The sequence below is a fragment of the Apteryx mantelli genome, chromosome 3 (assembly GCF_036417845.1).
Source record: "Apteryx mantelli isolate bAptMan1 chromosome 3, bAptMan1.hap1, whole genome shotgun sequence".
In the NCBI taxonomy this organism is placed as follows: domain Eukaryota; kingdom Metazoa; phylum Chordata; class Aves; order Apterygiformes; family Apterygidae; genus Apteryx; species Apteryx mantelli.
This window is the reverse complement of record NC_089980.1, coordinates 57,435,643-57,463,514: the sequence shown is the minus strand read 5'-3', so window position 1 is coordinate 57,463,514 and position 27,872 is coordinate 57,435,643. Positions and strand designations below refer to the sequence as shown.

At 46.2% G+C, this 27,872-nt stretch overlaps 1 protein-coding gene across 1 annotated transcript in view; it reads left to right on the top strand.

Moving 5' to 3' along the window:
- SIPA1L2 (signal induced proliferation associated 1 like 2) overlaps positions 1-6,676 on the top strand; it is a 182,978-nt gene extending 176,302 nt beyond the window's left edge. The window contains exon 23 of the mRNA XM_067293459.1: positions 6,396-6,676. Coding sequence (XP_067149560.1) covers positions 6,396-6,461 — 66 coding nt within the window. The 3' untranslated portion in view covers positions 6,462-6,676. The remainder of the gene's footprint in view (positions 1-6,395) is intronic.
- The last annotated feature ends 21,196 nt before the right edge of the window (positions 6,677-27,872 follow it).

Below are 27,872 nucleotides of genomic sequence, written 5' to 3'. Positions count from 1 at the left end.
CGCTTATCCACCTGTGAGTATGCCTTCTTTTATATGTATTTCTCCAGTAAATTATCCAGGGCAGGGTTTAGGAACAGCAACATTCTGAGACAGTGTAAAAGTTAATATGTTAAATCTCAGAGAAAAGTCTCCTCATTAGTTTTGGAATTGGCCTTTCTTCCATGTGCTCCACATACTCAAACATGAAGGCCATTTTGGACTTAGTGGTCTCAGATCCTAGATCAGATTATCAGTGCAGAGAGTGTAATCTTATACTAGGTGAATGTCTCAAGGAAAATCTTAAATCATTTTAAGCAATCACAACGGACTTCTCAAAGAACTGGAGTTTCTGTTACTCCCTGTTTTCCTTGATAACCCCTAAGGCAGAGTTAGGGGTTTCAAAACTAGAAGGTTTTTTGCTTGTTTGTTCTGCTTGGTACTCCACAGAAAAACTTTCACCTTTTCTCCTTGCCCCACAAATGAAATCCCAGTGTGCTTAGTCATGTGATCTACTTTGATTCGGTTGCAAGGTGAAATCAATAATCTCATTTGAAAAACTTGCTGAAGGTAGGGAATCTCTCTCATATTGGACATGCTATCAGAGCAGAATCTGCCACTCTGGATGCAACCTGACCTCCAGCCTTCAAGGATACGTTGCTTGGGAAAGCATGAGGAGTTTAGTAGCAAAATCAAATGAGTGGAGAGAAGATTGTGATAAGAGCTGTGTAAGGTTATCAAGGCATTATTAGGATTATGCTACATTTCAGGTTTTTGGTCACACACTTTTTCCATAGATTTTCTAAATAACTGTGTTAGGGCCAATATATAGGGGATGATGTAAGGTGAATGCAGTCGCACATTGAAAATGTAAGTGGCAGAAGAAATGCTGTTTCCATTACTTGCCATGTTATACACATATGACAGCCAAAGTCACAATGTCTCTGTGAAATAACAATGAGTTTCTTTGATCATTGCTGAGCAAATGTCCATTTCCCATTTTGAGAAGGCTGTTTCAAGCACTGTTGTGGAAGAAGGCCAATCCAGCTGAAGCCTGAATACTATATTTTGGGTTCCCATGGCAGAAAAAAGATTTTCTTGTGAAGTACAAATACGTAGTGTTGGTCTCATGACAGAGGTCCTATTTTCAGAATGGAAAACCAAGCTGTCCTTGATTTCCAGTCTATATTTGTTTTTCATCCTTTAGGGAATGAATGCAGGAGTTTCCCAAGACTAGATGTGGGACCAAACATTAATGTTTTATAACAATCTCTAAATTAGCCATATTCAAATGTCCTTTTAGCTTTAAAGGCTGCAAGATTTCGCAGAGTGACTTCATCTCCCAAGGCCTTAAAAATATTCATCAATAGTCTTGGAGTGAGTGGCACTGCTGCTGAGGCAAATGGGATACTCAAAGATGGGAGTGAAAATAATAATAATAAAAAAACTGCTTTATGAATCTGTAAATGATTAGACAGGGATTTACTGAGGAGAAATAGAAGATTCAATCTCCACTTCTCCTATTAACATATTGTGGGAGGGTGCAGGGGTCCAATTCTCATGCTGCCGTTGCAGCTCCACAGCCCACCCAATCAAAACGGAGTGGTGGCCCCAGGTGCGTAACTTCACTGCATCTGTTGGCTAACAGATCTAAGGCACTCTGTGTCATACATGAGGAGTCATGTGAAGCTACATTGCACGTTACAGCAGGAGCATTTGAGCTGCATAGTCCCCCTTGCCTAACCCCCACTGAGTGCAGTGGAATTGAGTACCTCCCTGGTTGCTGTAACTTTGAGGTCCCTCACACACCACATCAGTTCTTCAGATATGGGGCCCAGCTGACAACCTGAATGAACTGATAGAGTCCACTAAAAACACGAATGGGCAATCATAGCAGATTCTCCAGCATAGACTCATCTTTACATATTGTCTGGGTGTTCTACAAAACAAAGACGCTGTCTCCACTTTGCCTATCTGTAGGGTGCTCCTCTATATCTGCTGAGCTGGTGTTGTGCTTGCTAGTAACTTTCTTGAACTCTGTTCTTAGGTTCACAGATGGAAGACACAATTTTTTGTGGATTTGGGGGGATCTTTTGTGAAGACCCCAGTGGTTAGCAGGGAGTGTGGGTTGGTAGAGGTCAGTTTTTATTTCAAAGCTAAATTGTGGGTGTATCAAAAGGTACAGTTCAAACTGTGGACCTCACCCAAGGCTTGCAAACAATGTGAGACCCTTTGATGTTGCTGTCAACTGTGGGAAATTAAAAAGCTGCAAACTGAAACCAACAAGAAGAGCAAAGCACTATATTCATTACCCTGAGCATGCTTTTGGTTGAGTATTGTTGTCCATGGTCTCCAACAAAAGTTGGAGATCTAGGACATAAAGAGAAGCCAAGTGAGGAGAAAATACGGAGAATCCCTAGAAACACGGAGACAATGATCTCCCTATGGAGAATGGGGAGGAATGACATTTTTCAGGCAGGAATGGCATTTTCCTATGACTTCAACTAGAACTGCTGCAATGAGGACTTCTGACTTGACTGCTCACATTGTAGACCATTGACTTCATCATTTCAGTTGCCAGCAAGAGCTGTGCATGCATGGGAAGGGCAGGGGAGTTTCAAAGGCAGTTGGCTATGAACCTCTAGAGCACCCTGAAAAAGAGAAGGTGGCGGCTGTGAGGAGGTGAGCACAGCTACAGCAGTAGGGATCTGATGGAAAGCGAGGAGCGTGGGACCAACAGACTCTGTTCAGTTATTCTTCTTGGAGCACTGGGCTAATGTGCTTTTACATCTGCTGGTGGTCCCATGTGGCTTTCAGTCCCAAGTGGGGCAGGCTGTCACACTATCCAGGAGTGCCCAACACACAGACTGCTGTGGTCAGGTGTCTCCCAAGGACCATTTGCTCTGTTTTAAGAATGAAAAAACAGTGACACAACTCATTAGCATCTGACATCTGACTTCCTTCCAGAGATATATCTGTTTCCTACACAGCTGATTTCTGCTGCCTCAAGCCACAAACAGCTGGGATAGGATGGGTGGGAGTGATGGTGTTAAAACAAGTGTTGCCTCAGTGTTTTTTCTGCTTGGGCTATAGCCCTGGGCAGCCAGGCTCGTTCTGCTGGGAGACGGGACTAGGATAAACTGAGCAGAAGATGGGGAGACCCTCCTGGAAGCCAGAGTCACTGCCATCCTTACCATGTACACTGCTGACAGCTTGCTCCAAGCCTGGTCTGTAGGGCTCTCTTGACTCCAGAGAAGCCTTGAGTCTGATTTGGGTGGTTCTGTTAGTGTAAATATGTCATTAAGCCACAGTCTGATAGCATGTTCAATAGCATTTTGATAAGAAATGAAGCCAGGGAAATGTTAAATTTAAATCCATATGTCTATTTCTCTTCCATGGTGTTAAAAGATGAACAATGCATAGGGCTTTGCTCCTTCTGTAGTGCAGGAAGTCAACAACAAACTCAATTTCACCCGAGAGTAGTCAAGAAAAAGGAGCTGAAATTCTCTTTGAAGCATAAGTATTGATCATAAAATAAATGACATTATTACAGTGCATGCTTCCTCCGGGTGCATAGAAGGAGTCTCTGTAGCTACAATGTAAGGGACATCATGTTGTTTCTTGGTTATTTCATGTTGTACAAGGCAGCTACTCCTATTTATAACGCGTGAAATGTTCAGCCATTGGAGTTTTCTGCCTGGCTGGTTCTGCCTTAATTTACAATGAACATTAATCTTGTGATTTACAGAACTGCCAGAGTCTCTGAGTAGAATAACTCCCTTGAAGAAAGCTTATCTCCCCCAGTATGGCTCAGACAGAGAGTTTCACTTGCCTCTGCCAGCGCCTGCTTTGAGAGAAAGCTTGGGATCTTGCAAGGACAGAAGAGCAGGCAGGCAGGCAGGACATGGCAGGTGAAGCAGCATTCTTGGCACGGCAGATAGCATTTGCTTTGGGGAAAATGTCTAACCCGGTTCACTCTCACCAGCCTCATCTCTCCTGCTAACACGCTTCCAGGTGCCTCCCTTGAACACAGGGGCTCTGGCTGGCCCTGAGGTGAAACTGCAGGGCTGTATTTATGTCTTTTGAAACGTATATGTGAGAACTGACCAAATGGTTTGCACTTTTATAGCTCAAGGGCTTGCGTCCGCTCCTTTTAGGAGCCAAGGTAGAATGTCTCCATTTGGGAGCCCTGGTCCAAGGTCATTCACAGATGTGCATTACCTTTGATTTACAGAGTCAGATGCCAGATCCCACAGCTTGCAAAGCCTGGGAACTAGTTCTCCTATTTATTTCCCTGGTGTGGTGTCAGCATTGTGCTTTGAGGAGGCAATGGCTCCAGAGGAGCACCAGTCAAAGGAACTCCATCTCCAGTGAGTAATTTGGCAGGCACAACACCTTTGATGACTTAACATTGTGCTCAGAAAGATGGCAACTATTTCTGGCTCAAGGATAAAGTACAGGAAAGGGGAAGGGGAGGATTCAGAGGTTTGGTTGTACCTTACATGTTTAGAACAGCAGTCTTCCCTCCTCCTCCCCACCCCACTCCCTGGACTCCTCCCTGTGCTTCAGAGAGAGAAGAAAGCAGCAGGGGTTTGGTGGCCTAGATGTGGTGAGGCAGTATGTTGTCATAGTTCAGTTAGGCACTTAGAATTGTCTCTAATAGTTATTAATACCACAACTGGTGCTAGTGGACATTTTTGTTGTCAGTCTTGAAAGAGAGGCAAAAAGCTGCGTTAAAGATGGGATGCTCAACCCAAATGTGCTTCCTTCCATTCAGATGTGAAATATGGCCATGGCACTGAGTAAGAGAATTTATGCTCTGGCTGCTCAAGCTCCACATGTCTTGTGTGAACGTGCACAGTGCTCCTGTGTCAGGGCTGGCAGTGTGGAACAAGCTCCAAATTCATGTCAACAAAACAAAAGTGAAGGCTGTTGGTGTATTTAAAAACCTGAATTCACATACCACTGGGAACAGAAGGCTCTGATCAGATGTTTATGATGGTTCATTGTAAATGCATGTATAGAGGTGAACTTTAGGTGTTTCAAGAGGAATTATCTGAGTAGCTTCTCCTACTAATTCAGCTGTATGCAATGAGCTTGTGAGTTCTTCTGAAGCAAATTGCCAGAACCGTAGCAGATGGCTGGGGTTCACTAGACTGCTTGGTGGATGAAAAGACCTTGCCCTGTCTGAACACTTCAGGAAACTATCTCAGTTCCTCATGGTAATTTTCAAAGACTGTTACTGTTTCAAAGACTGTTACTTCTGCCACCTTATGCGTTCTCTGTTTCCAGGTGTTTGAGCTTCTCATGAGATTCAGGCATACTGTCTGACCAGCTCCCTCTTGGGAAAAACTGTTCATGTTGGTCTTTTGTCTGATTCCTAAGAGCTTGGGGTCTGAGAAAAAGCAATTATATTCCTGGATGCTGATCAGCTGAAGAGCTGAAATGGAAGGACACCAAGATGAGACTTGGAGATACTGAGATATACCAATCTCACTGCTGTGTTATTCAAATCAGGCCAAAAATGCTGTGAACCTTGTACAATATTCTATTTCTAGCAGATTTCCTAAACCAAGGTGGTGGGCATGGCTTGATGGGATTTTAGGTAACAACCTTTAGAAATTTCACCCATCTCTTTAGCTCACACTTTAACTGTATTTGGATTGTCTGGGCAAGTTTCCACATCACAGAAGCTATAACAGCTGAGTAGTTGGCTCATTCATGTGATCCTGTAACTTTACTGATGCATCTCCTGTCACTGGATTAGGCTTTGAAAAACATAAGAAATAAGCTGTTTTATAGGAGGAGGAGCCCAAAGACAGCTCTCACATTGCCTATTACTAGGAGAAATTTTCTCCAAGTGTCAATTATTAGATTGTTTTCAGTAAGGTAAGAATGTCTTGATCAAAAATAATTTTAAAACAGGGCTACTGTCCTGAGCAAGTTATCATCAGATGAATGGATCTGTGCACAATGGCCTCTTCCTAGCCTGTATATACAAAGCATCCAGAGGTTTGAAACAAAACCATCAACCAACACAAACCTCTTTTGATGAAATTCATCCAGGCTATTAACATAACAAAGAAAATATGTGCTTATTGAGATTCTATTCATAATCTATATTTCATAACTTCTAAAGAAGGAGTGGCTTGAATAACGGCAATAAAAATAACTTAGTAAAGTTACTTGCTGTAATCTTCAATGCAATCTGACAACTACACAAAAAAGCTGTATACTGTTGAATATCTTAAAGTATATGTATGTGCATGTTGGGAGGGAGATATGCAGAAAGCTGACTATCACAAATATATCATAGGACTCCTTGCTAAAAATACACTGTTAAATGTTTAGTGACATACAGTTCACAAGCAGGTTTTTTTTCTTTCCTTGTATTTATTTGTTTTTCTGGTCTTTTTCAGTGCCAGCCTGAAGAGCTCATCTCCAGCTTTCTGGTTCAGCCCTGTGGATCCTGTCCTCAGTCATAACTGCGCACAACACAAGTTCTGTAGACCACAGGGTGGTTTCGCCAACACTCATGTGGGAGTACTGCCTATTTGGGATTTCCACTGCCTGTCATTTAGTACATAGCTGTGGACGTCACTCAAGAGAAAGCTATCGAAAAGAGCCAGTGGGCTGCAATGAAAGATTCAAATCCCCCTGACAATGCCCTGGAATATCTGTATGCCAGCAAAAACAACACATTCGCTAACTTGACTTGTATTTTTTTTTAAATAAATGTCTAAGTTACTTTTCATTCACAGTTTTTTTCCTGCCTCGTCTCAGCTGGAACTGGACAAGCAGGAACTAAAATAAAACAAGAGCTTTGTGTAGTGCTTTCCCCCTCAGTTCCCTGTATTCGGTTTTGAAAGGTATAGTCTGGGGGATGCTGATAGCTACCTATATATTTGGGCTGTGGCATGCATTCCTGTGTTAGAGATGTTTTAAAAGATTATGCTCCACCATTGCCAGTAGCAGATGGTTAGAATCTGGCATCTGGAGAGATGTTGATCTACAGATATACCTTGTCTTCATCCATGAAAAATCTGTTTTAGAATTAGCTCACTTATACGCTGCTATGGATGTTATTTTCCTTCACTAACCTTCTCCAATAAAATATTGGCAGTGTTCCAAAATAAGAAGTGATCATGGCATCACAAGGTGTAGGTTTCAGCACCTGTATGTATAGAAGGTGGCGAAGGATGGAGAAAGAGCAAAGCCTGTCTGCTCTCCCCTAGATCTTCCAGGAAGCTGGGCCATGGTATGAACATCTGGATTGCCTTTACAAGGCAGCAGCCTTTGCTGCAGTTGGATATTGCAGTCAGTGCAAAGATCCTGAGAGCACCTTTCTCTGCCACTGAATAAGGGAGCTCAGTCCTAAAAGGCTGATGAGGGTAAAGGAATGGAGGCTCATTGCAGTGTTATGTAATAAATTGTTTGAAGCCTCTTCTGTTTAAAAATGTACGAAACAGCATGTTTAAGCTAATGGGGTTCCCAGAAGTTAGGAATAGCCGGTGTTTTGGTTGCTTCTGCCCTGTTGGAAACATGGATGCATTTGTGGTCTGGTCACACACAGCTTTGTCTCAGGACCTTTTGCCTCCCTCCCACAGTGCAGTGGCTGGCCAGGTAAAACTGCAAAAATAACACTGGTAAGGACAGAATTTGTGTTTTGTTTTAGCTTTTGCTGGTTTTGTTGTGCAACATTAATGATTTGCTTTAACATTGCTTAACAGCATGTAGTATGATAAGGTGGATGAAATAACCGGAATAATCTCAAAATATAATCATCTCTTCTCAGTCAAGTAGCTTCTTATGCAGCACCTGAAGTGATACCAGTGGGACAATAGATATAATCACTGTGAATCCCTTGCAGGTACAATTAATCATGCATCTTAATAAATTTAAGGGCCTTCATTTTGTTCTTTCACTGATTCAGAATGCCTTTCTTTTTTTTTGGCTGTGAGGAGTTATTCACCCTTGTATACAGCTCTGCTTTTCAGTCTGGCCAGGTCCCAGGGACTACGTTTTTCCATGTGCCAGGAAAACTCCCCCAGGCAGCTCTGTCTGTTTTAGCTTGTTTGGGCTCTCCTCAATCCTCCTTTTAGAAGAGAGGGAGGGGCAGAGTGTAGGATTTGGGGGGGGATTTTTGCAATAGGGGTCAGGAAGGGATTGTAGGTATGCAAATTGAGGGTCAGGCTTAGAATTTGAAGCACCTCAAATAAAAAGCAGCAGACTGGTTGCAGGGCACTGCTGGCTACATTCCTTTGCCACCCTGAGTAATGGGCATGGCTAAAAAAAATCCTTGTTTTTTTTCCAAAAAGAAAGTGGTGATTCTCACATAATCACGTACCACAATCTGTTACCCACACTTGGGCATGCTGTGTCTCTGATCCAGCTCTACCCTGGATTACGGATGCAGAAGACATTCAATGATAGCTATACTGTAGGGTCTGGCATTCCTCCTTAGGTGCTGCCGTATAACAAACTCTGGCGACCTTATGGCTGCTGGTTGGTGTAGTGCTGCCCCCATCTCCATTAGGGCACCTGTGTTCTCAGAGGGAGGGAGTCATCTCCTGTGAGTCACTAATGTGGCTTTATAGAGGTTCTCCCTCTGTGTACTAATCAGATCTGGCTCTCCTTAGAGAACAATAGCTGATTCATAAACGATCAGGCTCAAAAGGAGCACAGCACTCACCGTGTCTGACCTCCCATGTCAAACAGGGCCAAAGAATGTCTCTTGCCTTAGGCCCAATGACTTGCAGTTGGTTTGAGTGTCTGCCACGTTCAGAGCCTGAGATGATATGACAGCCTGACATCCCCTTTCCAAATTTGTACAGACATCTTCCATTTCTGATATGTAGTACGACAAGACATGTTTATGAAGAGTCATGCAAAGAGGGCAGAGGTACTGCAAGCATTGCATTTGAATGCATGCCCCATCCAGAGCAATTACTTAATTATTAGGGAAATTTTGTGTACCAAATCCATGTAATACACACTAAGAACTCTGGCTGAATTTGAACCATAAATAATGTAATCAACTCCATTTATTAAGGCAAAAACAAAGTTATGAAAAAAATCAAGTCATATATTAAAAATGATACCATGGGCCTAATAAGTTCATCAGAAAATGCTGAGTGCAAACAATAACCAGTGTTGATCTGGAAAGAGTCAACAAATTCCTGTGCACTTAAGGGTTTGATAAAGGGAACTCAATACTCATAAAACCAAGTTCTGGGCTGGTTAGCTGGCCATGCGCCAGCACCTTCCATTTGGTCCTAGCTACATTTAATGAAGAACAGGTTCAGAAATTCAATTTAGATTCCCCTTACATTCTATAGTTTGAATTAGGGCTATACATTGCTGATATTACTCAATTCCCTAAATATTAGAATTGAGTGAGTGCATTAGAGCACAAGAAGAATCACATTCATGAGCATGCTGTTCCTATCTAAATTGAACCACATTCTGGAATATTACAACATGCTTCAAGCTAAAGATAATGGGAAGGATTAAAATGTTTAGTTTCTGCAGCCTTAGTTGTGAAGCATCAGGGCATAAAATAACAAGATTTTTTTCTACCTTCTAAGAAGCTCCCAGCTGCAGAGCTGGTCCTCTGACCCTTGGGCAGGTGGAAATGGGAGGGCTGGACAGAGGAGCGATTGGATCCATTTCACTAAGCTCCAGTGGTGGAAGGTGGTGGGGACATGACATCCCCAGATGCATGCTTTTGTCAATGACAACAAGGGAAAGGAAGGACTGGGCACTACTTTGCATTCCAGAGGGTTTGCAAGGCATCCAGCCTGACTGACAAAAACAAATCTACATGCAAATGAAGCATCTCCCCAAAGTGAAGGTCTGGATTTGTTCAATGATTCTCAGAAAAAAAAGCAGCTGGCCATGCAGAGATGTAGAAATTCCTAAGCCTGATGTCATCTTTACTGAGGCTGACGGTCAATCCAATGTCAAGACAAATAGGATGGGGTCTGTTCTTTCTAGTAGTATCCTTCTAGTGGTTTTGGGTATTTATAGCTCCATATGATGACTACTGACCAATAAACAATAGCAAAGTGTGTATTTTTATTGACTAATTCAGTAATTACACTCTTTACTCTCAAAGGAGTTCTCTCAGAACTGGGTATGTGCAGCAGGCTGGCATGTGAATTTGAGCTGGCTGAGGTTCGAACTGCAGCAGCTGCACCATCATGCTGATGCCTGCATTACTTTCCTTGCATCCCCTAGTATATTCTCCCCAGAGCTGGTTACTTTTAAGTTTCCAGCATGCCTCATCAAAGCGGCCCAAAGCTGACACAGCTGAGGACAGAGTTATGTTTGACCACGTTCTTCCACAGTAAGGGACCCCACCAGCTGCAGAGGACTCCTCAGGGTGAAAGCTGAGCAGACCAGGTGTGGGGAGACTTCTGGATCTGTATTTCTTCTAGACATTTTTTCACCAGGACATATCCTGGGTGAGGGGACTGGAATAAGGGGGCTTTTGCTAGTTCAAAACCAATTCACAGTGTGAACTGAAAATTAGTCCCTCTAAGACTCCAAACTCAGCCTGGTGTAAATCAGGTGTATCTCTGTTGAGCAGAAGTTTGAGGAACGAATAGAGTAGAATGGGCGTGCTTAACACCCCTATGTTTTATACTTCAGAAGCACAGTCATGGTAGCGTATACAGTAAAGAATTGCTGTATACAAATATATCAGACAAAGGTGGTGTTTTTTTCTCTCCATTAAGGCTCTGGATTTTACCATGACTCTGTGTTTGTCACTTTATGCTGACAGAAGGAGTCAGAGATACAGTATCACAGCCATCAGCTCAGGCTGCAGCTGCACATCCAACAGCAGGCGGCTCAGATAGCCATCAGCGTGCCCAGGAAGACAGGTTTTGTATGTACGAATAGCACAAGTCAACATTTTAAACAGACAAGCAGGAATGAAGCCTCCATCCTCATAACTGTGGACAGGTGTCCGCGTCAACCAGGAACTAATTGGCACCTTTGTTTTCACTCGCGCTCTCCCTGGCTCTGGCTCACGTCACCACGATACGCAGCACCTATTAACCACCCCAGCGGGGCACAGGGGACCCTGCAGAGCACAGAGCTGAATGCTTTAGACAGTCTCCTGATGTCAGAGTTGAGACATGCTGGAAGGGATTTTCTGCCGCCACTGGCCATTTCTATCAATAAACAGTGATGTCATTCTTTGAGTCTCTTGAGCTGGATCTCTGTATGATCTGTGTACATAAACTGATAAGAACTAATAACCAGTACCTTTTTGGCCTTAGTAATAGAAAAGAGTATGTGCAATGCATGTGGGGCCTGTGCCTGCTGAGATAACTGTGAAGTTTTTTTGTATCTTTTAGGAATTTCAATGTCTTCTGCCAATAGTGCTAATAAACTGGAAGGGAATTACACAAGCAGTGCTGCCAGACATACGGATGGAGACGTCACTCTAAAGGAAAAATGTGTGATGTTGGGATAAATTTTCACATTCTGTCAGTCATTTTCCTCATCTTCACATGCAACACTAACCAGGAAAAAGACTACACAGGGAGGAAAATAGAAATTGAAAGAAGGGAGATAAGGGCATTAAGACAATTTCTTCTGGCTGGACCATCAGGTTGAAAGGGTAGTGGTCAACAGTTCAAAATCTAACTAGCAGCTGGTTATGAGTGGTGGTCCTCAAGGGTTGATACTGGGGTTGGTACTGTTTAGAACTAATGTTTAACAGCTTCATTAGTTACCAGGACAAAAGGATGGAGTGCATCCTCAACAAATTTGTGGATGACACCAAACCAAGGCAGGGAGCAGACAGTATATTGGAGGGTTCAGAAGGCTGTTCAGAAGGACCTTGACAGTTTGGAGAATGAGACTGACAGAAAACTCACAAATGTCAACAACAAAGTCCTGTATCTGGAACAGGACAAGCTCATATCAGCACAGGCTGGGGACCAACTGCCTCAGGACCAGTTCTGCAGTAAAGGACTGGGGCGCCCTTAGGGGCAGCAGGTGGCACAGAAGTCAGCACTGCACTCTGGCAGAGGTGAAGGCTTACCACATACTGGGCTGCGTCAGCAAGAGCACAGCTCGAAGGCCGAGAGAAGAGATTTTTTTCCTTCTCTGTTTGGCACTTTTGAGGCCACATATGCAGTAGTGTCCAGTTTTGGACAGAATGGGACAACTCCAGCAGAGAGCAACCAGGACAACCAGGGGGCTGCGGCATATAACGGATGAGGAGAGGCTGAAGGAGTTAGGCTTGTTCAGCCTGCAGAAGAGCAGGTTAAGGTGGGGAGTAACTGCAGTGTCCCCCTACCTGATGGGGGTTATAGAAAAGGCAGAGCCAGACTGTTCTCCAAGGCAGAGAGAGAAAGGACAAGATGAAACCAGCACAAGTTGCAGCAAGGGATAGTGGTTAGATATTAGGAAAAAAAAATTCACAATGGGAGTGGTTCAGCACTGGGACATGCTGCCCACGGAGGCTGCAGGACCTACATCCCTGCAGGAGATGTTCAGAAGTCAACTTGTCAAGGCCTTGAGTAAACTGTTCTCATTTTGAAGTTGGCCCTGCTTTGAGTGGCAGGTTGGGCTAGACAAGCTCCAGAGGCTCCTTTCAACTGGAATTATTGCTTGGTGCTGTATTTCAGATTGTCACTTCCCATTCCCCCTGTAGCATCTGGAATACCCTGCTTGTCTCTGTCCCTTTTCTTTCCCTTCCTCTAGCCTGTGTCAGGGGCACCTCGGCTTGTATATCTTGGCCTTGGGATGAAAAATGGTTTGGTCTGTGTGCCTGAGAAACCTTGAGTCAGCTCTTCCCCATTGCACTCGTGCACATCTGGTCAGATGTTTGTGTGGTGGAGCCAAATGTTTTTTTGCTCATTTGCCACCATCACTGCAAAGATAACACCAAGCTAAAGAGCTATTTCTGTCAGCCGGATTGTCGCCATTGAGGGAAAACTGGTAGAGGTAGGGTAGCTGGGTCTTTGAGTTGCTTACAGAAACTGACTGCTGTGAGTGATAAAATGTGATTGATTTCAATCACTCTGTCCCTTAGAAGGCATCAACTGCTGTTCTCAAAGCACAGAGTCTCATTTCAGGTTGATTAATATGCTCTTCTGTCATCTTCAAGATAACATCAATAAACCAGCACCTGGCCATTCTGGCAGAAAAGATAACAAATATTTCTACCATCTTTCCTAACAGGGCATCAACTGCTGTTGAAATTATTACTGTTTTTCTTCAAAATTGCTATTGCCTGTCCTTCTTCAGTCTAATTTCAGTTGCTCCTTTCTGAGCATCTGTAAGAACCCTTACGCTCTCTCGGTTGCCAAAGGCACCTTAGTGTTGCCAAAGGCACCTAATACGCTCTGGGCTGAAGACACACATAAATATGCAAATACAAGCATGCATAGACAAAGGAATAACATCAGCCAGTTCCATGTAGCCGGGTATCCCAGCTTTGAGCCTCAGAGGGGTCACGAAGCAGCCACACTGCAGGGAAGACTACAGTGCTGCTTGGTGCAGCATTAAGTTCAGCCTGGGCCTTAGTCTGAGAGACCATGAGAGTCCTTCCCAACAAGGAGAGGTAACAATGCTGGAAGGCGCCGGGGATGATAGGTCTGAAATCTGTCACTACTGCTCCAGCACAGCTATACCGAATAGGCTCTGCTATCCCTCCGGGCTTGACACAGCCCAGGAAGCTAACATGGTTCTGTTCACTGCCTTCCTTGGGAGCTACATACAGCCCAATCACATCCGTGTTTATGCAGCCAGCAATGGGGGCTGCAATAATTACTCCACCCAAATGGTAGGAAACTTGCAAAGACCTCTGAACTTTTCAAATGTGGTGCTACAGAGGCACCAAGTATCACTTAAACACAGTGTGAAAGAGTTTCAGCTCTTCCCACACTCTTCCCATTCTCCCCTCTCCTTCCTACTGATGTTGCCCCCGTGTAGGAGCTGGACACCTTTGAGGTCATTTGTCCTGCTCTATTCCAGTGTTTTCTGAGCTATTTCTTTCAAAGCAAGGCCCAGAGGGATCTCTCCTCCTCCTGCCTGATAACCAGGCTGTGACTCGTACCTTTAGTCTGCTGTCTGCAAAACAAGACTCCTGTTCCCTGAGACCTGCCAGGCACTGTCTGTTCCTCTCTCCCGGAAAGTACAGCAGTTTTTATGCTCATAAGGAAACAAGACTTCTAATACCAACAAAGAAAATCCTCAGGAAATGGAAGATACAAAATATTAATTCAGCAGAGTTCAGGGATGTGGAAGGGCTGTCTGTGCTTAATCTCTGCAACAGCAGTCTGGTGTGGGTGAGCATCAGGCTTCAGTGGGGCTCTGCAGAGGATCCCCAGATCCTGTGAAGCACTAAGGCTGCTATTACTCAGAGCTGGAGGTAAAGGCCAGCTGCTCAGCTGGTGTGACTTGCAGAGCACCACAGCTTTTGGTAGAATTAAACACCATTGTGGCAGGCAAGGCTCCAGTTTCCTGCATCCTGGTATCCTGGGAACTGCAGAAAAGGTGAAGTTTTACCAAGTTACTTTTGTTTAAACCATCAGTAACTGACTATTCCACCTAAGAGTCCATTCATGCAATTTGCCCCTCTGGTCACAGAGATGGGGGAGGCGCGTTAGGGGCAAAGGCTGCCTGCTTGCAGCTACACCTTGGCCGTGCATGCCTTTTGTGGGTCTAGCAGGGAAACGCTGCACCTGTCCTTAGAAACCCTGCGTGTGCTCGTGCAGTCCTCCCTCTGGTGAAATTCCCACGCCCAGCGCTCCATCTGAGCTCTGTTGTGGTGAGCTGGCCTTTCATTTATGGTGTTAAAAGCTTTCTAAATCTGTTTTTCTTTGCAGTTTCCCCTAAGGTAAACACCTCAATTTCAGACTGAGTCATATCTCCTTACACCACCTGTGCTGACACGCTGGAGCAAGTGGTGTGAAGTACCTGTCTCCTTGGCTAGATGATACAGCCCAGCATCTTGCAATGTGAGTGCCATCAAAGTAATAAAACAGCCCAGGAGCTGAAGCTGTCCTGTATTTTCAAAACTGAGATACAAACACCAGCCCATTATTAGCAGTGCAGTCATGGTGAAATGCCACATCAGTTCCCAAAATGCCACAGAGCAGACACTCCTCTCCCACCCTTCTCTTTCTGCCTGACAATGGGAACATCACTCACAGGGCTTCCTTCTCTTTTGCAAGTAATAGCTGTTGTGGCTGCTCCATGGGACTATTGGCAGCATGCAGGAAATTAGAGCAGCCTTCAGGTAGCTGCAATTTATACCAGGGCATGGCCTGGTGTCCGCATAACATGGGATCTAGGGTGCACAAGTCAGGAGGCCCCTGACTGCAGAGTGAACCTTGGTTGCTCTTCTCTATTTCACTGGCTGTGTCTATGATCAGCTCTTCCTCCCCTGATTTTCCTTGCTTCAACTTGTCTTTCTTAGTCAAGTGCCTATTTGTCCCCAGCAAAGCTACCCTATAACTATGCTGCGTGTGGAGCCCCTCTTGGAGTGACGTGGAGGAGAACGGGGTGGCTCAGGACACAGAGGGTTCCCTGAGTGCAGCCCTACGGAGCGGGTGAGACACAGCACCCGCTGCTCCTGCCATTAAAGACCGTGATGTCCTGGGCCACCAGCTCTTAGGAATGGTGCAGAAGAAGGAAGTTCCCAATGGAAGAAACACACCAAAGAGAAGAAAAGACCGTGTCACCACCAGGAAACGCAGGTAGCCTGTCCTGCTCAGGGGTCTATATTCAGTGATGGCCCAGTGAGAGCAGAACCTGTTGTAGCCAAACAGTGCTATCAGGGGAGCCTTATGGGTCCAAAGTTGGGGAAGCACCTCAAGCAGCAGCTCTTGCTGTCTTGCCACCTTTCAAGGGACAAGAAATTGCTCCCTCTGTGTACCCCAAGCCTTGCTTTTCCCTTCCCCAGTCCCTGAGCCACCTCTTCCCAAAGCAGCTCAGTGCTGCACGGACCAGGAGCTTGTTCGTGCTTTGCCTTGTGACGGCTGCAGGCTCACAGCTCTTGGCCTGTGCAGCTCTTCTGGCTCCCCCTGCAAAGCCAGTCACCTCTGGCTATAGGCCTGGGAGCAGCAATATTATTACATTAGATTAACATTATACAGATTAACTCTGTTCCCAAGATCTTATTTAGAGAAGGAGCAAAGAGAAAATTTTCATACTGGCCTGTGTTTCTTTTAGTTGGTCCCTCACAGTCTGGTGTTTCTCTTGACATCTTCTCTTTCCTTGTACAGCTGCTATTTTTTCTGAGCTACCTCAAAAGCTAATTTGCCTGGATTTTATCTTTCTCTTCTTAAGCAGACTTACTGATGGCTTTCTTCTCCTGCGCATGCCAGTGCGACTGCAATGCTAAGCCAGCACGCTCTGCTCTCTTAAGTTTGTCTGCCCTGTGATACCATTTTCCCAAGGTGAAAATAAAGCATTTTGGTCTGTCACAAACCCAACAAGTACCCCCAGCACTTCTAGAGAGCAGAACAACCTGAAGTCTCTTTTCTTTTCCTTGTTGTTTATCTATTTTGCAGTCATTTCATTAGTTTTGCTTTTAGAGAAGGTGAAGAAGAGTGTTCAATGTACAGAGCTTATTTTATCGCTGTGTACTCGCATTCCTATGACACTGCTGGTGGTGAGTAACAAACTGAGCAGAGGCATCAGAGCCACAGGCCACGTTTGATCTTCCTTTCTCTGCAGAGACCCTCCTGACTCCCTGGACTTATTTTCTGAAGCTTGATCTCTCACCTCCTCACCCAGGGTCTCCTTCATAAAATAGGTTGTCACAAATGGGTGGCATAAATTGTCTTTTAGAAGTAAATATCTATCATTCTCTACTGACTATTAAGGGAGCTCATGCTGACCAACTAAGACTTGGATGACTGAATTTTAGGTCTCTAAAGGAATAGAGGTGAATTCCAGCCTCAGTTGCTCGAACCTGAGTGTTACTCTTGGTCCAGGGCGAGTTGGCTGTGCTACCTCCAAGGCACAGAGGGAAATATGGAAATATCCAGACCTGGTGGGGAACTGGAGTGCTCACCTCCTCTCATCCTTTTGTTCCCATTTGGTGACCCTATCAGTCCTCCCTTTGCTGTTATACTGAATATATAGCCTCAGGGGAGCTGTAGCCTAGAAACCTGAGGCTTCAAAACCTTTCACCCCATTGAACCAATTTTCCCAGCAGGTGCCTGCAGCTTGACTCCCATGAGATGCCTCCCCTGGGGGCTTGGCTGGAGGAAGTGCCTCATTACAATGCGAGTATGAGAGTCCTCCAGAGAATACAACCCTTCTATGAGCAAAGGTGGGTCCACACTCCATCTTCAGTGACCAGATGTGCTGACAGAGAAGTGCAGTCTAATATTTAATGGAAGTATTGTGAAATCAAATGTTCCAAGGACCTTTAACAGCACAGGATTTTTTGACCTTGGTCCAACAAATCTAAAACAGCATGTTCCATTCCCTACTGAAAATCTGATTTTTTTCCATAAAACCAAAATTTTACAGAAAATGTTAATTTGGAGGATATTGTTTTCAAGTTAAAAAATTCACTGTGACAGACATTTCTTTCCCTCTCATGCCAAATGATTACTTCAGGGAAAAGCTGCTTCCCTGTAAGCCAGGGCACCTGCGACAGCAAACGGTTGAACCAAAAAGGAGGCACGTCACTGACCCAATGGCAAGGTTCCCTATCACTTCTCCAAAGCTCTTCACTCCTCCAGTCAGGTGAAAACAGTTATGTCCTTTCAGCCACAGTTTTATGAGGATGTGGTCCACACATATATGCTGATATAAAGGAAAATGCAGCTAGCATTTGCACAGGGTATAATCTGAGCATGAGCCTTCACTCATCCTTCTCACCCCTGCAATTTTCTTTTGTATTTTAACAAAGTAGTGTTTCTTCTGTGGTGTCACGTGGCAGAAAGGAAGAGACGATATGGGCTTCAGGGACCTCAGGCCTGTTTGTAGCCAGGCATATACTTCACAAAGCAGTTAAAGGGAAATTTGATAAGACTCTGGTGGACACTGATAGTGCATTATGTTGAGTAGGATGGATATGAATCTAGGGAAGATTGTGCATAATTGGCAGTTTGTTCCTCAGAATGGAAGATGTGAAAGATTAGACAGTAATTTGATTTTGCAAGGTTTCAGTAGCATTTTGTCTGAGACCATAAGGAAGAGCTGTCATTATCCAAACAGCAGTTTTACTGAGTTACGCCTAGCATGCAGTTGCTGAGCTGCCGTTCTGCCCAGTAGTCTAGTAGCCCAGCCTAGTAGTCCCTTGGCCCCTCTGCTCTTCCTGGCTCCCTCTCGTTGACCCATTTCTCGTGCCCTGGCTGGGGTCTCCGCAGGCCTCCCATGTGCCAGCAGTCAGCCAGGCTTCCCAGGAGCCCTCAATGCCTCTGGGATCGTGGCGGACAGTGGCACCTGAAAGCGGGGGTGAAGCTGGTAAGTCAGTGGGGGCTAGAAGCCAGTTTGCTGCAACAGGAAGGGCAGTAGCACAGCTGAGGCAACACACTAGCTGTAAAAAATAAATAAAACCTACACAGTAAAAATAAGTAAGTAGAAAATAAAATTGAAAGCTTGTGTCAAGGAAGTGATACGACACAACACTGCTTTTATTCAGACTTCTTTCTCTTACACCACTCTGTGTTACACCTTAATTTCTTTGTCCTTATCCTGCCAGGACTGGAAGAGATGCATTTTTTGAAATAGTGAGCCAGATCTAACAGTTCGTGTGTGCACAAGCCTACCATCCCAGCTGTATGGGCATTCGCAACTCCAGCAATCAGAGGGAAATATACCCCCCTTCTCTGGCTGCCTTTCAGCACCTCCCCTGGGCCTGATCCTGTGCCATGCTGCGCGTCTGGGCACTCAGTGGGCAAAGGACATAGTCCCCATGGGACCAGCTTCAAAACAACGCAAGAACATTGATGTATACCTTTAATGAAAGGAGAGGCAGAATAGTTGCTAGGAATAGTTCCGTGACGCAGATTTTTGGTGTATATTTGGCTCATACCTGCCACAATAGTTTAATGGATATTTGCCATTAATATACTTCTGTCAAAAAGGCAAAAAAAGAAGAATAAAAGGAGATTATTCTTGGAATCAAACCTTACAGTTTTCTACCCTTCTCTGCCGGCCACTTTATTTTGATCCTGCTGAGCTAGTGATTTCACACCAGCCTTGGTGTTGGCCCCAGGCCAGCTCACAAGGCTGGCTGCAGCTGCAGGCCTTCCAGAAACGAACACCTTTGGCTGCCCCCAAGAGGTGGTGGGGACAGTTCTCCCCACCTTGCCATGGCCTGGTGTGCGGCACCTCATGCAGGGTTCGTGTGTCACCTCAGAGCACAGCGCTGCAGCAGCATCTCAAGGACATTTTTTCCAGCAAAGCCAGTGTCCTTATCGGCGGTCCCACAATGTGCCGAGCCCATAGCTCCATCTGAGGAGCAAACACACTGAAGCGGTGAACTCCCAGCAATGTTTGGCTCCTCAAAAAAATGAGCCAAGGATGTCTTCACAGCAGTGTGTGGGCATCGGTCCCACAGAGGAGAAGTGACAGTTCGGAGATATCGCTGGCTCCCTAGTTGCTTTCCAGTCTATAAAATGGACCTTCCTGCTAGCTCACTGTGGTCTGGACCCTGCAATTGCTTTAGCAAAGATGAAAAGAAAGAGAACAGCAGAACAAAACCTCATTTCATTGCATTGTGCAACAGCAACCTTTCTGCTAAAGGCAGAAGACAGCAAAAACTCCCTTTTCTCTCTCCTTTCTGGTATTGAGGGATTCTGCTCCCCCTGCCTGACTTCCATTACCTCCTGTCTCTCCACTGGCTTCAAGCTGTAGGATTTTCCTGTTAAGAAACTCTGCTGTAATAGTACCTCCGGGAGGAACTGTATGCACAGCTGGATCCTGCCAGTGTTTTACGCGCAGGCATACATGCACGTGCACATGCGGGTTTGCCTGGCCGTGCTTGTGGACAGGATCTCCTGGTGGACACATTTCTTGCCTTGTTCCTGTTCTCCCCCACCTTCCCATATAAGACGTGTGACACATGGCAGGAACACCAGTTCAATACGTGATACTAATCCCTCCATATCATATCTCTCCCTTCTCTTGTTTCAACTTCACCACTGAAAATCTCTTAAAATACTCAGTCCAAAAAAAAAAAAAGTATTTTTTGTGTGAGATATACACAAATTTCAGCCTGTAACTAAAGAAGTAATTGCACATGTGCCATTTGTGCATGACATACATAACCCCGAGTTTCTCTGTGTTGCCAAAACAGTCTTTGCTATAACTGATGTTCTCAGCTGCTGTTTTGTTTCCTTAAAAATCTGAGCCCAGGCAACGCAGAAATAAATGCATTTGGGACCTGCCAAGGGTCATTTTGAGAAATGCTTGGAAGCTAGTTAGGGTGTTTTTTATGTTGTTTAAATATCTTTAGGCCAATATGTTCAAATGTATTTGGAAACCTAAAGGTTTAGAACAGGTGCCTAGGGGGATTTTCAAGAAAGCTTGCGCTTCTTATCTGTGAATCTCAACCTTTAAGTGTTTCTGAAAGTCCATCCCTAACTCACGGGCTGTGTGCTCATGCCCGAATGAAAGCAGAGTTGTCAAGACGGACATCCGCAGAGCTCTTAGTGGTGCCCAGATGCAGCAACACGAGGCACACTGGCAAATTCATTTCTCTGCAGAGTAGCAAAGCTGACCTCACTTGCACTTGGATGGACAAAGCACCACACCAGGGTGGGCTGAGAGCAGGGGATTGTGAGGGTAATTCAGAAGGGGAAAACTGTTTTTAACTAGATCAGAACTATTGCATTCCTTGAAATAAAGCTGGACAGGAAAGATATATGCATTTTTTTAATGATAAACAGCCAGTGCCTCAGTTACCTTAACAGAGCAAGCACAGCTAACTGTAGGTGGTTGCTTGAGAGCAGCATTAGGATCCCTATGAGGAGAAGGGAGCCTGTTGCTGCTGGTGCTGTTTCTGACCCATGGCATAAAAAGCGGTTTTCTGTCTCAGAGCTGCTTTCCATCAGGCTAACTGGTTTCCTCAAGGACAGGTGGTGGTAGGCTGGGGCTCTCTGCTGAGCCTATTTTTCCTCAGGCCCTTGGCTTTTCTTTGTGACCTTCATCCTCAATGTGGCATTTAATTATCCCCACTCTGCACCTGATGCCTGGACTCTGCCTTTCCTCCACCACCACAGGCCTCTCCTGGTGGGCTCCTGTGCTTCCCAACAGGCCAGCACCTTCACCTGCAACATAAAACACAAATACTGACACCTCTCAAGGTGCTAGATTGGCATGTGGCCACCATAGCCACAACGCTTGGGAGTCTCTGTCCCCTTCTGCTCAGTGCCTCTGCCCAAACTGCGATATTCCCAAATCCCTTCTGCTCTGCTGTGACCCACTGAGTCATCTCGCCTGGTGATGTTTTCTCCTTCTTTTGGGAAAGGGTAGGAGCCCCCGGGTGCCCCTGACTTACTCTCTTCTTTAACATTAAAGCTCTCACACTGCTGCTTCCTGGAAACTGCAGACAAAATGTATTTTCCACTTCAGAGCAGCTCTTGAAAAGCCTCCCTGGCTGTTTGTCCGGGGTTCTGTTCAGAGGGGGCTCCTGGAGTGTCGGGGAACATGGGAGGTGTTATGTGAAGAGCCTTGAGCCTGGCTTTTGTGCTCAGGATGCACTCCACAAAATGAAAAATAATTTGGAAATGATTATCATTCCCAAAGGCCAAAATCCTGGACTTGGCACAGGTGAGAAGCAGCCAAACCATGCACTGAGGGGACTTTTCCAAGCCAAGGGGGAAGGAGTCTTGCTACTGAGTGGAAGAGAAATTGTTTCACTACCATTAGGTCACCCTGAGGACTAGGGAAAAAAACAGGGGCCCTATTGAGTATTGCCAGCAAGATTTTTACATCTTGAAAGGGGAAAGCACTGATTCAGATCACAGCACAGTTATTCAAGCCTGGCCCTCTGACAGCATCTCCAGGCAAGCAGGTCTGCAGCTGCAAAGGGCCAGAGGCTCATCTGACATCCCTCAGCCATGGGCTTTCCCTTGTCAGAAACACAGCCCCTGAAGAGACATATCTGCCTCTTCTTACTAAGGAAAGGCAAGGTTTCCCGGTGGGCAGCCTGAGAGCTACAGCTTATCCTCAGTGCGTTGTTGTGTGCTGGGTGTGTGGGCAAGGGAAGAAACAACTTTTCCTCTTGCAAACTGTTCAGTGCAGAACAAACAGAGCACGACATCTCACACCGCCCAAGCGGGAGTCCCAGGGAGAGTGCATCAAGGCATAAATCTGCTGTGTGGCATCTTTTTCCATAAAGAAAGCTAATCCTTGTTGAGCCATCTGCAGCTCTCCCAGGCAGCGCTGGTGAGAGGCAGGCTGCAACTGGAGGGCGTGGGAGGGTACCCTGTTTGGGGAGGAGACGGGGCATCACGCACAGCAGAAGCCCCAAAGCTTTGGGAGGGAAACAGGCTTGGAGAGACATTCCCACTCACACAGACAGCGGGAAGGCATGGTGGGAAAAAGCAGGTCATTAAAATAGAATCAATCCAAGAAGCGGCAGGCAGCACCCAGCATAAAAACCCAGAGCTGTGTGCTTAGATGTGAGCTGAGAAACCTCCCAGCAGAGTCCATATTACATCTGTGGGGAAGTCATCCCTGCTCTGCAAAGGAGTGGCTGAAGAGCAACGTGCACGGCTCTGCTGTCTCCTCACTGTGCTCCTTCCTGCCAAGGGCTTCTTAGCCTTCTCAGACCCGGGCCAAGGCTCACGGGTCTGCGTCTTCTCTGCCCTAGCAGAGAGCACATCAGCTCTGTGAGCAGGCTTGGAAAGGCGTTAATGAGGACACCAGCCAACGCTAAAATTTAACAGCCGAGCTCGGAGTGGTTCGTAAGGGTTGTTACGGAAGGCGTTTGATAACTGCGCCTTGCGTGGCTTGCGTTGCATGTGCTGGTGAAGAAAGCAATGTTTCTTCCAAACCGTGCAAACCCGGCTGTGGGAACACCCTGCCGGCCTCCTCCACTCGGCTCTGCTCTCCTCTCCGGGAGACTAATGGTGGTGGCTCCTTCCCACCTCGCAGCCTCAGAGGGAGAAGAGGCGAGCCCAGGGGGGGCAAAGCGGGCCAGCAAGGGCCGGAGCTCCCTGGGCAGCGGGGGTGTGAGCAAACCGCCAGGGCTGTGCTGACAGTGCTGCTGTGCACGCAGCTGGCCTGCAAGGCCCTGTGCAGCCCTGATGGACGCATAGCCTCTGCGGGCTTCCCTAGCAGCCCTGGGCCATGAATAATAGAGCAGCTCCCCAGCTACACTGCAAGGGGTTACGATGCACTTGTTGCCCTGGCTTGGATATTTTTGGCATGCGTGTTTTCCCGCTCCCAGTGTCTTGTCGGCTGACCGAGGGGAGGGAGGTGGAAACGTGGCCTCTGTGAACAGCAAGCCCTTTTGTGTACCTGTCTGCCGAGCACAACGGCCAGTTTCATGCGTGAAGGTATGCACGCACCAGGAAACAGGGGAAACAATTAGGTTCTGCTTTGCTGGTGCAACAGCTTGACGAGCGGTAGAGAGGAAACGCTTCGGTGACAAGGGCAGGCTGAGCCAAAGGCCAGAGGGCAGGCGTTTCGCATCGCACCGCGGCAGCTCTTTGCCATCAGCACTGCACTTGCACCATAAGGCTAAGCACAGGGCAGTGCTCGGGTGGTGGGGCCAGGGCCTCTCGGGGTGGGGGGAGGCTTGAGAAATGGGAAAGACTGCAGGAAAAAAGGCCTGGCAAGCTGGCCATGAGAAGGGACAAATAACCCCTGGGAGGGATGGCATTGCTGCTTCCCTGTTTAAATCTGAGCTGGAAACAGAGGAGCCGGCGCAGTCTCAGACACAATCTTCCATCGGAGAAAAGGAGGGACTGCCGAAGCCCTGGACTGGCAGCCAGGGACTCGCATTTCAGGTTTGGAGCTGGATTCAGGTTCCTTCTGAAAATCTGGCTTGTGCTGAGGCATTTTAGGGGGAAACTAAACTCTTTGAAAACTCTAGCCCCAATTAAAAGTGTCCGTCTCTTCCAGCTCTGCCCCTACCAAGTCTTTAACTTTCCCACCCAACTCAGGGTGTTACTGTGACAGTGAAATCGTTGACATTTATGAACTGCTTTGAAAATAAAAAGAGAAGTTAAGTTTTACTGGGCCAATTTCTGAGGCTCACATGTAATCTTTCCCGAGCTGTCAGACACAAATCTCACACCAGGAGTTTACTGCATGCTGCTTGTAAGCAGTGAAAAAAGCGGCCACCCATTCCCGTGCCCACCCCCCCCGCACTAGTCCCATGCCCTGTCAGCTGTCCCATCACAGCTCTTTTTCGGGCTGGCCGTAAGCCAGAGAGCTGAGATGATCTGAGTTAAAATACTGCAGAAATGCAACCTCATTGGAACAAAGAGGGAAAACAGTTGGCAAAGAGGAAGCTACACAAGAAAAAAGAGAAGACTGTCACAGAGTTTAGGTAGATGTTTACAATATGCCAATTATTTAGCATATACATTGAAGTAGCCTCTGAGACTAGTCTTCTGCTGGGCTCCCATTGTGCTCAGAGCTGTATCAACACAGAGCCTGCCCCCTTCCTTGCACTGGAGTGGCATATGAGGCAGACGATGGATCCAAATAGTCAGGGGAGCAGGAGAAGAAAGCACCGGTCAACAAGGCAGGTCAGGAGCCTAGAGCACCAGCCTCCTTATCACTGTCAAATTTCCTGCAGGCGTCACAGGGAAAGGAAGTACTAAATTGCTTTTACACATCCCTGCCTGCTTGAGTGCACAGAGAAAATGGAGCCGGCTTCAGAAGTAACTGGCTGGTATTTTGTTCAGTATGTGGCCCCATGCCTTATTTGCAGTTTGCCATGTAAGCACTGTTTTAAAGCTACAGCTATTCATTTCCTTGTGGGCTTTTCTATGGTGCTTATCACTATGACAGGGGAGGACTTCACAGGAATCAATTAATTTATTTCCTGAACAACCCCGTGAGACTGAGGAGGGGGAGGCAGGAGGAAAAGACTTGCAGCTGTAAGGGCTTATCAATGGTGCAAACCAAATCCCCAATTTCAGGTTAGACGCCCAGAAAACAAGAAACTGTGATGACCTCTGGGTTAAGTGACTCACCCAGCTTTGCACAGGGATCCTGTGGCAAAGGCTGGACTAATGCCTAGTGTTTCTGGACTGCATTTAGTTGATTTAACTCCCATGAAATTGGTGTTTCTCTTCCCTCTCATTCACTATACAGCTTCTTCAACAATGAGACAGGGCCTGAAAAACCAAGGGGCTCCTTCTCTACCCAACCATGTTTCATCCACAAGGTGTTTATATCCTGTGTGCTACTGAACAAATGTGTCTAAAGGATGTATGCATAGAACATACAAAGGAAAGGGAGAAACTGAGTTTGCACAGGTATTTTCTAGTCTTTGAGTACTTAGACTTTATGCTCTGATTCCCTCTTTTTCTGTACTTAGGGACATATGCAGGGAACATGTGTGTGGGAGCAGCAGTTTGCTGTGGCTCAGTCAGACCCCCAGCTTCGCACTGCCTTCAGCCAGCAGCAAGACCACTGAAGTTTCAGCTCTGCAGCCCAGGGATGTCCTCCTGCTCCTGAGACCAAGAGATATGGTGTAGCTTGTATCACACCCCAAAACCCTCTCCTGCCCCAGACAGGCTTTGACCATGGGGATGCATCCCGGGCACCTGAACTGTGCCCAGACGTAGCTTGGGTGACCCGACACCATGCTAGGGAGCACGCACATTATTTAAGTGTGGCTGATCAAAGGTTTGAGCCCACACCCTGGCCTTGTTTTATATACTAGAATAAAGGTAGCCCACAAGGCCAGGAGAGACAGCCTTCTCATTTCTGGTGCCCATCGCCCGAAGAAGGATGCTTTGGGAAAAGTAAGGGGGGGACAGGGTTGCAGCAGATGAGGGTTCGCTGCCGCAGCTCATCCCCATGTTTTCCTGCTGTGGCACCAGCGACCTGTCGCCAGCTATGAAGCACCTCAGGGTCCCGCAGGCTCTTTCTGAGCTGCAGAGAAGCTGGGGCTCTGCACTGAAACCCAGTGCAGGGGGGTGTGCCCCCACTGCCCTCCTGGTGGGCACATGGAGCAGGGCAAGGGACTTGGCACAGGGGCAAAACGCTGGCCTGGGGCAGCTGGATGTCACATTGTGGGACGGGTCCTGCTGCTTCCTGCCAATGCCGCGGCGAGTGCAGAGCCAGCACCACGGGAACACAGTGCTCTCCCTGGGCCAGACCCTGCCATGACTGAGAGAACTGCTGGCGGCATTTAATGAGCATGGTTGCGCTGATGTTATGGTCAAAATGAGGCGGGTTTTTATGGGCATGATTAAAATCAAAGCTGTCCCTAACACAAAGGCAACTTCTGTGGCAGATTTCAGGCTTTGAACTAGGGTGCTGCGGGTTCTCTAGACCAAACTAAAAATAAGCAATTTTTTAGCAGAATATTTTTGCTTGGCTATGCTTTTTTTGTTTTGGTAGGTTATTTATTCAAAACAGGTAAGCCTTTTTGGCTAAAGTTCTCCCTCACTATGAGGAGGACACAGGGACATGGACAATTTCTGGCCCTAAAGGGTTAAAGCATTTGTCAAAGTTATAATCAACTGACAAAAGGGTCTTATACCAGGAAGCATCAGGCAGTTTTAATAGTAAGTGATGCTACCAGTTCAGCTTATAATTATGTCTAATATATGGTTTTACAAGACATTATATACTCTGTTAGATTGTGTTTCCACAGTACTAGTGTACTTCTCCTCTGAGAGAACTGTATGGGCTTCTGGCAGGAGAGGGAGCAAAAACTAGGAGGAAAAAATTTGAAAGAAGAGCTAGATGGTTTCTTTCTTTTCAGTCAGCCAGCTCTCCCTGGTCCCTGCAGATGCCAAGAACTTTTGTATTACAATAGCAGTAACAAAAAAACCTGTTAAATATGGAACAGGTTGCCCCGAGAGGTGGTGGAGTCTCCTTCTCTGGAGATATTCAAAATGCGCCTGGATGCAATCCTGTGCAATGTGCTCTAGGTGACCCTGCTTGAGCAGGGGGGTTGGACTAGATGATCTCCAGAGGTCCCTTCCAACCTCAGTGATTCTGTGATTCTGTGATATAGATTCAACTGAATTTAAATTAAGGAGAAACATCTATAGTAATCAAGGTTTGTTGGATATGTCTCGAATATGGCATTGTTCTTAATTATCAAGCCTCTGCACACCTGCAGCAGATATATTAAAAGAGAAAAAAAAAGTTTTCCAGCACACTGCTGCTTGCTAAGTGAAGAAAAGGCACGACAGCTCTGTGTAGTTTTGTATTTACAAAATCAAGACACTGAAACTTTACCAGTGCTGTCTCTAGCCATTTTCTTCCCAGATGCCAGTTCAGTCATAAGTCTCCAACACTTTCCAGACTCCTTTGTACTCTATTTTTTAAAAAGCTTTATGAGAAGGGGCACAATGGCTTATCTAAATGCTTGTGAACTGTGACCATACAGGCTTATAACTAGAGCTGAATAGATCTGAGAAGAACCAGACTCTTGATTTAATTTGGTGAATAACTACAGACAGTACTCAAAGCAGATTTTTCGTTTTCAGAGCTCTGTGCATGCTTGAAACCCTTCCTCAGGGCTTTACAGAGAGCACCACAAGGTGCTGAGGAGCTTCACCAGCACCGTTGGATCTCCCTACCATGGGCAGCATCTGGAGATTGTGGTGCTGTTGGAGGACAGAGGGATGGAAATCCTCTGCGGGGCAGTGTGCCTCCTGGACTCGTCTGAAAGTCCCAGCATACACTCTCTCCTTGCCCCAGGAAGGGCAGAGTGATGACCATGCTTTTTCGCTGCTGCCATGGCAGTGTCTCATGGA